Here is a 13,529-nt window from a genome sequence, read left to right on the forward strand (position 1 = left end):
TTTTTAATTAAGTTTGTCCTGTAAATCTGTATTAAGTACTGAACTAAAAATTGCACAAATACTGAAGCAAACGAAGCCTTGCCCACAAGATGATGGGATTTCATGAAGTGGCTTGGGTACTGTATTTCACAGAATTCAAGATGTTCTCTGCGTGGTGCCCTTCTCATTATAAAAAACACACATAGAAATCCCCAACCCTACTCCTTCAATTGCAGCCCCCATGTTTCTCAGCAGCCTTTTAAATGCATCTTCTCAAAGGCCAATAAAAAGTATGGGAGGGAAAGGTAGCAACAGGGTTGCACTGTCAGCCAGCTGTAACTTGATAATCAAGCATAGCAGTTTGGGGTGGATTACGAACAACCGTAGCCTAGTGCAGTGATCTGGACATCAGAATGTCCTCTCTCCTCTGATCAGGGATGCAGCATTTGGTGCAAATTGCCCCTTCAGCTTCACCTTCCTTCAGCTATAGTGATTTTGTATGGAACTGACAGGGCAGTGGTAACTTGGCCAGAAACTCCTCCAGACCACAGGAAAAATGCCAATCTACCATTTTGTGAATTAAAAGTCTTTTGGTGTGATGAGAAATGTCACCAACTTCTGTCAACCTAGTCTTACTTGAAATTGACTGTATAACATACAGTAGGGAATGAGAGATGCTAAAAGCTTGTTTTGACCTGAAATGGCATTTTCCTAAAGATTTTCCTGCAAATTTGCAGAAATGTGGCTCTTAACCAAAGGGATTTCATGCATCGTCTAGTTTTCCTGTTTCACACCATAAACTATGAGGCCTAAAATACAAAAACAGAGTAGATATGTAGAGCTCAGACATCAGTTTCACTTTTCTTTCAGTATTTAACAGAGAAAATACTAAATTTTGAAATTTAAGAGAACCTAGCACTGCTGAATCCTGCAAGCTCAATTCATACTTCTTTTTCTTTTGTTTGCAAAATCCTTACCAAATGGAGAATTTGCCTATTAGCAAATTGGAAATTGGGAATGCAAGGAGGCAGGCTAAACCATCTGGAAAAAACCTGGCAACAACCTGTTTTATAAATCTGATGGGCATGAAAGTCCAGCTGTGTACAACAAAAGCCCTTGAAGATTACATCATGGGTACTTCTGCTCTACAGCTTCTACGCCTCTAAAGCAAACACTTACTGTACCTTAGTGCTTCCCAAAACTGCCAAGAAATTTTCTCAAATGACTCATGAGAAATGTCAGGTTTCCATTGACCTGGCAGGCGCCCAGTTTTCTGGGAAACTGGTAGTCGATACTGCATCATGGCTTCAAGGTCACTGGTCTAATAAATCTCTACCTTTCCCTGATAGCTTTTCAGTTGATCAGTTACGAGAAGAATGACATTTTTGGAACTGATCCATACTTCCATTACTTACAACAAACTTCTAAGAGCAAAATGGAGTCACGTGGAGAGAATGACAACACTGTGAAGGTTTACAGTGACAACCTTTTCACAAGGGCCTCATCCCAGCAATAAGCCAGAAAGTCATGAGTCTAAAAACAGAGTTGTGTAACTGAAAAACAGTGTGAAACTCTTCTCTGTGCACAGACAGTAACTGATACCACTGCTAGGAAGCCATGCTAATAACATGAGCTTTAGAAGACAAAGGGCATAACAATAAGTCAAGAGGTTACATTTCTCTTTAAAGGGAGTAAGTAGAATGCATCCATCTTTTTTAGTTCCAATATTGTATTTCCCTAGAACAATAGTGGAGGCCTAGAAAAGAACGGAAAATCTTATAAAATGCTTACTTGAAATTTGTTTTACGTTTAGGGACAAATCTGCATGGTCTTTACCTCATCTTTGTGCAGCAATAAATAGGAGACCAGATGGTATAAGAAACTTCATTTCATTCATTAAAATCTGTTCTTTGGGTTTAGAAGGTCTGAAAGATAAAAAGTGCAAGTGCATCTTTGCAGTCTGAGAAGAAAATGAGACTTTAAAACCAGTGAGTTTTCTTTCTTTATCCCCTTAGCTGACAGAAAACAATGAATAATTTAAGTATCAAAGAACCCAAGAATAAGGATTCAAGCAGGACTGACTGTATACTGTCATACTTGCACAATCAGTAAGTTGGCAGAAATCGGCACTGCTTCTGTGAAAAGCAACCAATCTTTCCTCTGCACACAAAGATTGTGTCTTATGCAATCACAACGATTTTGACCCTGAACATTTCCCAGAGTCTTCTTGATAGACACAAATACCTAAAGCCATGGAGCCAGAAAAACAAAGCTAGGGAAGAAAAGGGAGGAGTATGACCAGTTCTTTCAATACCAACAGTTTAAAAGCAGTTGGCAAATTACAGCACGAGTTGCACTGTCTCTTGCAGTTCCTGTAACGCTCTCTTAAATATCTCTAACCAAAGAAGGGAGATGTCACAGAAGGCATCTCTCTAGTAATAGTGTCTTGGAAACTACGTTCTCCACAGCAATTTGTACGATGCTTCATGGTGAGGGGTGCTGAGGAGGCACATCCCCTCTGAAAAGATAGAGCTGAACAGTACCCTTTTCTTCACAGAAATGACAGAGCTAAGTGATATTTTATTTCCTACAGGAACACTTGAAATAATGATTCCTTATCCTTGACTTGGTGTGAAAAAATTAAGAGGAGCTGTTGTTTCTGTATTTTGGTTTAAATATTTATGTCAAAGATAATAGACTTACTGATTCTGTACCTTATCATATATAAAATTTAGGATTTTCACCTTCTAAGGATTAAGAACAATTTTTCTTGGCAGGAGAACTATAGCAAACAGATATGGCATTTAAGAACATAGTGGCTTTTCACCTTTGTAATCTGTCATAGCCTTCAGGCCAGTGTAGTAAATGAATGAAAAAGATAGCCAGATGGGGTTGAGTATATTTTATTTTTTTATAGATGATGTATGGAGCAAAATGGAAAACAGATATATAAATGGAAAACAAATACCCCACAGTTAAGAATCAAAACCACTTTAGACAGTTAACTTCTATATTTTAGTGCTCCAAAAAAAAAAAAAAAATCAGTGATTAACTGCCATCTAAGTTACTGGGACTCACTTGCTCAGGGAGAGAAAAACTCAAATACTGTACTTTTCTCCACCCAGTAAAATGCCCAACTCATCCCAATTACATGCTTCACATTTGAGAAAGTAGTCGTCTTTTTCCTTCCTGGTCAAACTGTTCCTTTGCTAATAATGGGTGCAGTGCCAATCAGCTGACGCCAGCTGAAGGGAACGGACAGTTAGAGCGCTCTCCTGTAGGTGAGACAGCTTTTCATCATCTTAAAAACAAAAAAGCCCCTTTCATTAAAAAAAAAAAAATCCAAACATTAAAATATGGAATTGGATAGTACCATGGTCAGTATTGCAACATCCACCTTTTCTTTTTTTTTTTTTTAGATCTAGAAATAAGGAATTTGAGTTTAATAAAAAACAGGAATAAGCCCAGAATGGCATACACTGCCTTCCAAATATTAAAGTGTTTTCCCACATTTTTAAAAAGGAAATGAAATAAGATGTTAATAAAACACTGTCATTTCTGACAGTGTATGCCAGGGAAAAAAAAACCAAAACAACAAACCAAACCACACCATGAAATAGCAAGTCCACGTAGTGTCCACCTCTAGTTTCCTAAGTTTTTTATTATGGCTTTTATCCCCATCTCCAATTTCCCATATCAGTTTTAAATGTAGTGATAGAAAAAAAAAAAAGGTGTCACATTTCATACAAATTTAGCTGCCTGCAGGTGGAGGAGATGTAGTCACAATCTTCTTCCTCAAGCACTGGGGCTCAGGATGTAGCAGGCTCCTGTTCTCAAACTCTTCTGTACCTTCCTTCTGTGTGTACATTTATCACATCCCCAAGGCAGCAGCACATAAACAGAGAAACACTGATTCAACCTGATCTAACTCTGGAAATAGTTCATGAATTAAGAAGGGGGTAAAGAAAGAGAAGAAAAATCACTGCAAATGCACACGGATTTCAAGAATTGCAAATATTTATGATTCAGATAAACAAACCTTGATGGTAAAGCAAGAATCAACAACTGTTTCTCATGCTGGCAATATACATTTATTGTCATCTTGGAGATAGGTTACCATGTGTGTACCAGAAGCTCAGACTAAAATCAGGAGAATGAACTCTTAGCATATGCCAGTTGGAAATTAAATGACTGAATGTAAAGCTGACCTTTCCAAGATCTTCTCTTGGTCTATTTTTGTGCCATCATGGCTCCCCCTCCCCTTTTTTATTTTTAATAAAAACTGAACATCTTGCCCTCCTCCTTCATTTCAACCTCAGAAAAACAAATGATCATTCAATTGTCACTTTTCCTAGTTTTATTAATAACCTGCTGGCAATCTCAGAACATCTGTGTTGTTGATTCTACAACTCAGAAAGAAGCCTAACTGTGACAAACCATGTGCTTTCTTCACTTTACCTGGCTATCAATTCCAACATTAAGGACTAGACTTAAGTAGATTAAAGATTTGCAATATTAAGCTATTATGGTTACATTACTATGGTGCAAACCTTCAACATGGGCACTCCACTGTTCCAGCATAAGCTACCTCAGTGCAAGATCTGACAATCTGTGCAAAAGAAGCCCCAGTGCTACAAATTCTTGAAATATACTTTCCTCTGTCTCACATGTATTGACTAACAAACAGCTTCCTCCCAACAGTTTCACCAATGCCAAATACTGCCACCCCCCCAAAAAAGAGAAAGATTAAAGTATTTCATGCTTTGATACAAAAACCAAATAACCTCCACTTGACAAAGGAAAAAAAAAAAAAAAAAAAAAAAAGTCCACCCACTCAAATCCTCCTACTCAAAAAAACCCAGGTCAAAACTGTTAGTTCCCCACCCTCCCAAGCCTCCTCTAGCTTTTGTGTCACCATCAAAACAAATGCATACAACTTACTGTACAAATATGAAGCTTCAAGCATTCAAGTTACAGAACATTCTGAATATATTTCGAGCATAAAAAGTACACTTGATAATTGCAAAAATAAAGTTTCACTTTTTTAAAAAACATTTTGATCAGAGCTCAAGCAAAACAAACATTTAACAATTCCTGCTTCAGTTTAGCTTCATAAGGACACCTTCAGAAGTTAAAAACAGAAATATCAAGATTTTTTATGATAAAGTAAGTGTGTTTTTTAATGAAGAGAAATTGGTATATACAACGATGGCACAGACCTTAAGCATCAACAACTTATTTCAGCCAAAAATAAGTCTACAAGTGATCCAGGTCAATCTTAGCATCAAATGGTACTGATTACCCAGAACCATAATCTGCTAGGAACAGACACAAACTTAGACTGCTACGAATAGAAGGAAAGATCCATGACATCAAATAGGCTCAGTTTCTGTCACTGAACGTTTTTTTAGGCTAACTTTCTCTAGTGCAAGGCCATATGTTTATCCGAATAAATGAAAACTCATAAATGTCACAATTTAAGAACACTCATACAAAACTATTTTTTTTTTCTTTTAAAAAAGTGCCACATACCATACTTTTACTAAAAAAATTACAAACTAATGGAAGACTGTCTGCCTCCATCTCTTGTCAACAAGGAAAGGCCAAAGTGACTCTTTGATCCCAGCTCGAAATGGTGTTCTCTGACCTATCCCCAGCATCTCCAACTTGGAGCAGTCTAGCTGGGCATTCCTTGGACGAAGAGCACCCACAACTGGACAATCAGTAATCTGAAAAATAAACAGAAAAAATAAAACAACCCAGCACACCAACCAGTGATCAGTAACAGCAGAAAAAAAGAATTAAAAACTTATATATTTAGAAGTTTTCTTTCATAGCTTTCTATATAGGCATGTTCCTCTCCTCCCTTCCAGCTATTTGGGTTGGGGGCTGTTTGCTTGTTTTATGGTTACCTTCATTTCAGCTTAACAACTGTCAGGCAGAGCAACATGAAGTGTCTTAAGTTCAATTTGTCTCAGTTATTGCTCACCATATATGCTTTTCTACATTTTACTATTTTCGCCCTGTGACTATAATCACAAGGTAAAAAATGCACTACAAAGTTGACAGAGCCACATCTTGATCAATATATTTGAAGAGAAACAGATCTGGGCAGAAAAGATTCAGACTACCACGTTGTTCTCAATTCTTTTTATATCTATTATTCAAGCTACATTTAATTTCCAGCCTTCACTAATGCAGAGTCTTTGGAATTTATTTTGGATGTAAATAAAACCTTATTTACATATTATATTCATCAGTATGTCTTGAAGAGTAGTCTTAAGTCTCAATAAAACTGTACAATAGTTGTTTTAAGGAAAGCAAAAATTAACTCTAAGTTCCTAAGTGCATCTATTCAACAGTGGATCTGGACACTGTAAAGTTTTTTCAGATGCCTACCTTCAAGTTCATGTTCTGTCAATCCCTACACTTTTTTAAGGACAAAAATACAACAAAAATATGGATTTACTCTTGACTAAGGGGAATTGTTCAGCAGAAATACCGTTACACGACAGACTGCGAAACTGGGTATTGACTGCCTAGGTAGTTTCCATAATCTAGCATGTCAAAGCAGCTGTTGTCTCCTGAGTTATATCCCAGACAGCATCCTCAGTGATACATCTGCTCTGCTAGAGAGTCTCACACAGATTGTCCTGAAGCTTATCTGTATAGCTAGCGTGAGACCTACTATTTGAAATGATGAAGCACATCCATCTTTCTACAGGGCAAATAACACACCACTTACTGGTCTCAAGTGGCTGCTGGGAAGGTTGAAAGCATCTGCAATTGCACATGCCATTTCATACTTAGTCATCTGTTCATTGCCAGACCAGTGAAATGTTCCTTTTACCGATGGGTCCTATAGAAGAAACAGGAAACACTGGTGAAAAAAAGCAGCTAGCCAGCTCTAGACCAAATCCTGCACAAGAACTGTGCAGAATCATCTTCCAGCAAGATCCTAGCCTGAAAAGCATGTTACAGCACTCACTGATGTCCCAGAAATGCATCAGGCATTTTTGGAGGACACCTGACTAGGGACTGAGGCTGAAAAGAATTTATACAAAGCATGTCAGAATATGTTAGGTATTTGGATTTCTCTCCTGTATAGAAGGCACATGGCAATTTTCAGCAGACTCACTTCTGTTCCAAACACCAGAATATCCACACATTGTCATGTAAAGGTACTGCAGTATTGCAACTTGTTCCTTCCTGCTTCCCAGTGTGCCAGAAATGCCCAAAATAACGCAAGTTACGTGCAGTTCTTAGCTGTTCAGAAATGAAGCCGAGCGTTCGAACTGGTTTTACCTTGGAGAAGTCTGTTTTGGTAATTCTTACCAACATTCTCTTCTCTGCTAGTTGTCTGCAAACAGCGGCTACGTCCTTGACGTTAGTAGGAAACCTTTGTTGCCAGTGGTCCATGTTGGCAGATTTATTACTAAACTGCACTTTATCAAACATAACAGTCACAGCACTTTCCTCCAGTCTTTCTACATCTCCATACAAGACAGGAATCCTAAGTACTGCAGCATCTGAAAGAAAGAATATTTAAAAGGTGCTAACAGTGTAGGTATAAATGCTGTAGTATAACATGAAAACTGTTTCAGAAGTGTTAAAACACATGCTGGTGATATTAAGCATCTACAAATGACAAAGTAAGTGCAATTAATATGTTTTCCCTCTGCATGTTATTTTAATTTATATAAGTTAAAATTGTTTATAAACACTAAATTTAGGTAAATTTATTTTCACTTATGCGATAGGTTTCCAGAAAGTTAACAAGCTTTCGTTAACACTGCAGGAGAAAAAAAGGCCTGCTTGAGTCAGTAGATAAATTAAGAAAATTAAATAAATTAATAAACAAAAAATTAAATTAACCCCTCCCTGCACTATAGTTACTCCAGCATTCCACATCCTCCCTGGGTACCAATCACAAGTCACCATATTCATGCATCAATTACAGACTAAGATTTCTTGCCCAGCATGCAGAAACCTTCTGCATAAAGGAAGATACTATTTACTAGAAAAAAAAATATGAACCTTGGAATGAATAAAAAGCTTGACAAATAAGGAATAGGTTCAGAGAATACAGTAGCAAACAATATTTGATTTTGAGACAGTTATTTGAGAAATTAAAGGCAAACAAGTGCCAAGAGAAGGATATTTTACCATGAAATACATCATACCAGTCTATCTCAGTCATGGAGACTCAAAAGGCCTCTTCAAGGGGAAACTGAAGAAGGTTATGACAAATTCATTAAAACTAATACAGATATTTTTGCTTAAAACAAAAAGTCCTGAAATTAGATGTGGAAGTCACCAAATCACTGCAATTCTTCAAGATTTGTACGAAAATACTACAGCTATTAAGAAGGCAAACCCAAAAAGCTAACAAACATCATTCTCACAGGTATGTAAGCCAAAAGAACTTACATGAGAAAAAAAAATACAATAACAGTGCCAACATAACACTGATTTCCTGTGGCTTTAAAAGCAGTTATTTGGTCACTCAGCAAATAACATTATTCCTTTCTTTACATCACAAAATGGTAGGGGTTGGAAGGGACCTCTGGCGATCACCCCGTCTCGTCCAGCCCCTTTGCTCCAGCAGAGTCACCCAGGGCAGGCTGCCCAGGATGGTGCCCAGGCAGGTTTGGAATCTCTCCAGAGAAGGAGACTCCACAACCTCTCTGGGCAGCCTGTTGCAGGCTCTGGTACCCTCACAGCGAAGAAGTTTTCTTCTGATATTTAGGGTGGAACTCCTTGTATTCTAATTTTTGCCCATTGCCCCATGTCCTATGGCAGGGCATCCACCACTGAAAAAGGGACTGGCCTAATCATAATACCAACCAAACGCTGCTTGAATCATCTCGTTTTTAATAACTTTAGAAGCATTCATTATTTGACAAAAAGACTGGCTTCCTTTTGTTCTCAGTGAGCTGAGACTTGAAGAGCACCAGCTTCACTACCAGTGTTTCTGAAGACCTGATGAAACTTTTTAGTTTTAAAAGCATTAGTACTAAATATAAATTGTATCCTCTCCTACCCAGAATAAAATATATTTTTTCAAAGATATGAAAAAAAAAAAAATTAGTGGAGATTCCTGAATTGTAAAACGTTTATATTTATATGAAAAAATGGAATTGACTTTTTCAAACATCTTTCTCAGCACCACCTCAAAATTCCTTCTGCTAATAATACCACTGCTGCAGCCCAGTAGCTGCCTGAGAGTCATAAAGGTTACGAAACAGAACTAAAGTGCTGTGCTAGGGGAAGGATCTACCAAGATCAAACCTATATTAAGGCCTATCTATTTTAAAGCACAGTGTGTATTTACTCACTGAAAGAGCATCACACTAATTCATCAGTTTTTTAGTCCTCTGGTTAGGCAGAACAGACCCACAGTGTGAGTATGATAGCGACATATCAGAAGCCTGTTCTGCAAATGCACAGAGATTATTTTCTTCAAATTCTTTGAAAAAATAGAAGTGCTTTTTCCTTATTATCTGTGAATGGAAACTGACAGCATACTTACTAGAAACAACCTAATCTCTCTTTTAGACAAGAAATAAAATGTAAATGCAAGAGAACATATTCATTTAAGTAAAGTTGAGCACAAATTTTCATTAGGAAAATATTTAAATAATAAATCTAAAAAAATTAGTTGCTTATAACAACAAACATGTTAACTAACCCTTTAAAAAGCGTTAACCCTTTAAAAAGTGTTACAAACAGCCATCTGATACATGTGGTAAGCTAGGTAGGTAAAAGTAAAATGGATGGCCTGATGGCTTATGTAATGGGAGGCAAACAGGAGATAAACAAGAAGACCAAAAGAGTAATAACAAACCCCAATGTTTGATTTTATCAGCATTATTATTTAATCTTGCAACATGTCCCCCTAAATAACACTGGATGCATATTAAGGGTGGTAAAGATAGTGCCATTACAATACACTGATGATGTGTTTTGTCTTTCCTTAGGAACAGTTGATTCACAGCAAAGGCTTGTGAATGTCCATCAGCAGAGGCTAGTAACACAACTGAAGACCAGAACAAGTAAGAACGAAAGATTTAGTTAACCTATAAGAAATAGGAAGTGTTTATTAACAATGACACTGACTCCTATTGACATTCTTTTCTGAATCTCATTTCCAGTCTTGCAACTTTAACACTGACTTATTAGTTTTATTAAGCTAATATAGAACTATGTTTAAAAGAAAGAAAAGTAAAGCCTCCCTGAAAAATGTTTGAGTGTACTCTTACCTTCATTATTTTCCAGGACTGCCTTTTCACCTTCCAGTTTGGTTTTACCATATAAATTCAAGGGATTTGGTACATCTGTCTCTTTATACGGAGGGCTTGTCCCATCAAATACATAGTCTGTGCTAATGTAGATCAGAAATGCTCCAATTCCAGCTAGGAAGAAAACATTTATACGTTGTCAATATTAATTCTTGCCTTATTTGAAAGCCCAATAAACCTTTAAAACTTATCTCCAAAGGACATCATCTTCTAGCCCCAGGCACTCCTGCTTTCTCTGCTCAGAGATCCTTCCCACAGACATGCAGGCTGCCCTTACAGAAAACGGATCAAGCACACACTCAGTACAGGAAGGACATTCAGTACTTTCAGGCACTTCTATTTATCTCCCCACATAAATAAATGAAGTATTTTAACAAGAAAACAAATCCCTTAGACAGTGTCCTTACCTGCCTCTTTTGCCAAGTTCCCAGAAGCAGACACATTGAGCTGAGAGGCAGTATCTGGCTGGCTTTCTACAACATCTGGCCTTCTCTCAGCAGCACAGTGTACTATAACATGAGGCTGGAAATTAAAGACTAATTTTAAATAACAAACATTGCCAAGAGATTGCAGTTGCACCCTAACTCAGTTGATTAACTCCCTCAGGCAAGAAGGCATTTCCTTAAGTTATGAGTAGTACAGTATTACTTTTAATCATGGCATTTTGAGGACGTTTTCCTTAAGTAAAATAGAACAATGCTGCTTCAAGACACCAAAAAAAAAAAAAAGATCATTAATTTTTGCAACCATAATTGTCAGTAGCTTCAACTTCACAGCAATATTGAAGTTGTTGGGTTCTTTAAACTTTGTGTAACAGTATAAAATGTAAGAATAATAGAATATGTATCTCACACACACAAGTAACAGTACTTGAAATTTTTAGATAAGCCACTTACTCAGGGATTATTTGACATATTCAGACTAAGTTATTTTATAGAATGTAAAATAGAATATAAAAGTTATTTTATAGAATGGCACCTTAAACTATGTATTTCAGGTTTTCTATATTCCCCTTGCAAGTTAGATTGAAATAGCAGTAGACTTCTTACTGCACTGCATGACTGACATGCAGTTACTGCTGCTGCATTGAAATGTTCTTCAACTTCAAAAGAACTGCTTATTGACATGTTACTATGACAATAGTTCCCATTTATCTCACACATGTATCTTCCACTATCAGTGTAAGTGTGCTGAGAAGTACATCTGCTACCTGCAGCCTATTTCTTGTGACGACAGCAAAGTTCAGAGCTGTATCCACAGAGCAAACCTACCCGCCCGATGTGGCACAGAAGACAGCCATAGTTTTTTTTCAGAGCTCTGCCAAAGCATTAGCCCCACTAGAGCCACAAGAACTCAGTATCAGCACTATCAGCTGATTGCTAGGTGTATAAAGTACCCTGCCCATCTACTTCATGCTACAGACACTTACCTGAAATTCATGGATTATGTCATGAACTGCAATAGAGTCAAGAAGATTAATCTGTTCAAATCTGGGCTGAGCTCTCCTGTATCCACAGCCAACTGCATTCCAATTATTTTCATTGAACTCTTTGAACACAGCTCTGCCAAGGAGTCCCGTAGCACCAGTAATCAAAACTCGCCTACTGGGAACATCAACGTCTTCCTAGGGAAATGAGAACAGGAAAAATTTTCTTTCTAATATTTTTTTTCCCCCTTACAAAGTATGCAAGGTTACAGTCAGAGTGGCCATATTAAATAGCGTTTTTTGCCACACGAGTGTTTTGGAGTGTCTTATGGAACACAAACATCTGGGAGTGCCAGTACTGTACTTAGTCAAGCATTTAAACGTATTTTTAAAGGTAACGAAAACAAAACTTAAGTGGAAACTCATTTATTTCCACATGAGGAGGCACCAAACAAAACCACACCACTAAGGAAGCAAGAATTTTAAATTAATTCAAAATCTGATAACTTTGTGCAATCTGAAATTAGGGAAATAACTTCATTTGAAAACTGACCCCAAATATGTAACATTTAGGGTCCACATCCTACAACAAATAATTTTGGAGAGATTGTGCCTGTTAGAGGCTATAGCAATGCAATATTCACTGTGGGCCCACTGTATGACTGCAAGAATTGAAAACTTTTAGTATTAAAGAGACTAATTCATTGTTACTCAACACAATAATAAACAAAAACAAGATAAAGCTCCCTTCTTCCTTTTACAAAATGCATCCGGAAGTGATGTGATAACTTAAACTGTACAAACACAACACACTAAAGCTTTAATTTGGGTACCACACGTTTCAGTGCCTGAGCCAGCTGAGCCATCCTGCTCTTCCTTTCATCTTAAAGGTCTTTTCCAACCAAAGCAATTCTATCATCTATGATCCTTCCCTTCTGTACGTGTCACTAACAAGAGCCCACTAACACCAGAAATACAAGCATCTGCTTACATGCCAGTACAGAACAAAATGGGAGGTGCGCAGGATCCGTCCTCCATTTCGTGTCCACTTGATACAGACAGACTATTTGTGATACTGGGTTATGACTCTGTAAATGCTCTCAACGGCCATTCCAACAGGCCAGTCACTTCTGAGGTTCCTTAGCTTTTCAGCCTTGTAACAGACTGCTACGTTTGCAACACAGGAAGCAACAGAAATGACCACCAAACTACTGTCCTTCACCCTTAGAGGTGAAGCTTTTGCTCACTAAGGATACATGCAGAGGGGCATCACGGAAACTGGCTATCGTGAAACAGTTGTTTACAGCTCCCAGCCCAGTGCATGCATTTTCCTCCGCTCTAAATCTTCAGGGAAAGGCCAACTTATTCCTATCTGTACTGGATAAAAATTAATGATTTCCATCTGGACAGTTTCCTGAAAACTACAAACTACAGCAAGTCACTATTTAAAAAATTACCTTTATCTTTATAGTCAATTTGACCTCAAAGCACAAGTTTGTTTACCATTATTTTAAGGCTGCCCATATTTCTCTGAAAAGCTGGTGAGAACGTGTAAGTACTGTTTTATTTTTTGTTATGTACTTTTTGTCTCAGCAAAGTCTAGATAGGGCATCATAAGAGAGATTCTAAGTGCTTCTATAGCCAGAGGGTACCCACTAATAAATATCAAAGGTTTGTTCCAGAAAACAGAGTTAAAAGGTTCTCTAAAAATGTTACAGAACATCTTTAAGAAAAAAGTGACCAACATAAAACCATGTGTCGTTTGTGAAATCTGACATTTTTAAACATCATTCATATAAGTTTATTCTATGATTAAAAGGATA

The 13,529-nt window shown here is 37.4% G+C and overlaps 1 protein-coding gene across 1 annotated transcript; it reads right to left on the reverse strand.

The window, feature by feature from the left end:
* Nucleotides 1-5,046: 5,046 nt before the first annotated feature.
* MAT2B (methionine adenosyltransferase II, beta) lies at nt 5,047-12,572 on the reverse strand. The gene is made up of 7 exons (XM_008937858.1): nt 12,540-12,572; nt 11,710-11,904; nt 10,688-10,802; nt 10,242-10,394; nt 7,315-7,508; nt 6,725-6,838; nt 5,047-5,708 (listed from the first exon to the last, which is right to left on the reverse strand). The coding sequence occupies exons 1-7, from the start codon at nt 12,570-12,572 to the stop codon at nt 5,538-5,540; spliced, it is 975 nt and encodes a 324-aa protein (XP_008936106.1). The 3' UTR covers nt 5,047-5,537.
* Nucleotides 12,573-13,529: the final 957 nt, after the last annotated feature.

This window comes from Merops nubicus, unplaced genomic scaffold (genome assembly GCF_000691845.1).
Source record: "Merops nubicus isolate BGI_N331 unplaced genomic scaffold, ASM69184v1 scaffold9093, whole genome shotgun sequence".
Classification (NCBI taxonomy): domain Eukaryota; kingdom Metazoa; phylum Chordata; class Aves; order Coraciiformes; family Meropidae; genus Merops; species Merops nubicus.

Excerpts from the sequence above, each read along its gene's own strand:
- MAT2B (XM_008937858.1), bottom strand. The coding sequence starts at position 12,572 with ATGGCTCAGCTGGCTCAGGCACTGAAACGTGTG. Across the intron at positions 10,395-10,687 it reads GAACTTGGCAAAAGAGGCAG|CTGGAATTGGAGCATTTCTG; the intron begins GTAAGGACACTG and ends TTTTCTTCCTAG. Across the intron at positions 5,709-6,724 it reads CCAGCAGCCACTTGAGACCA|ATTACTGATTGTCCAGTTGT; the intron begins GTAAGTGGTGTG and ends TTTATTTTTCAG.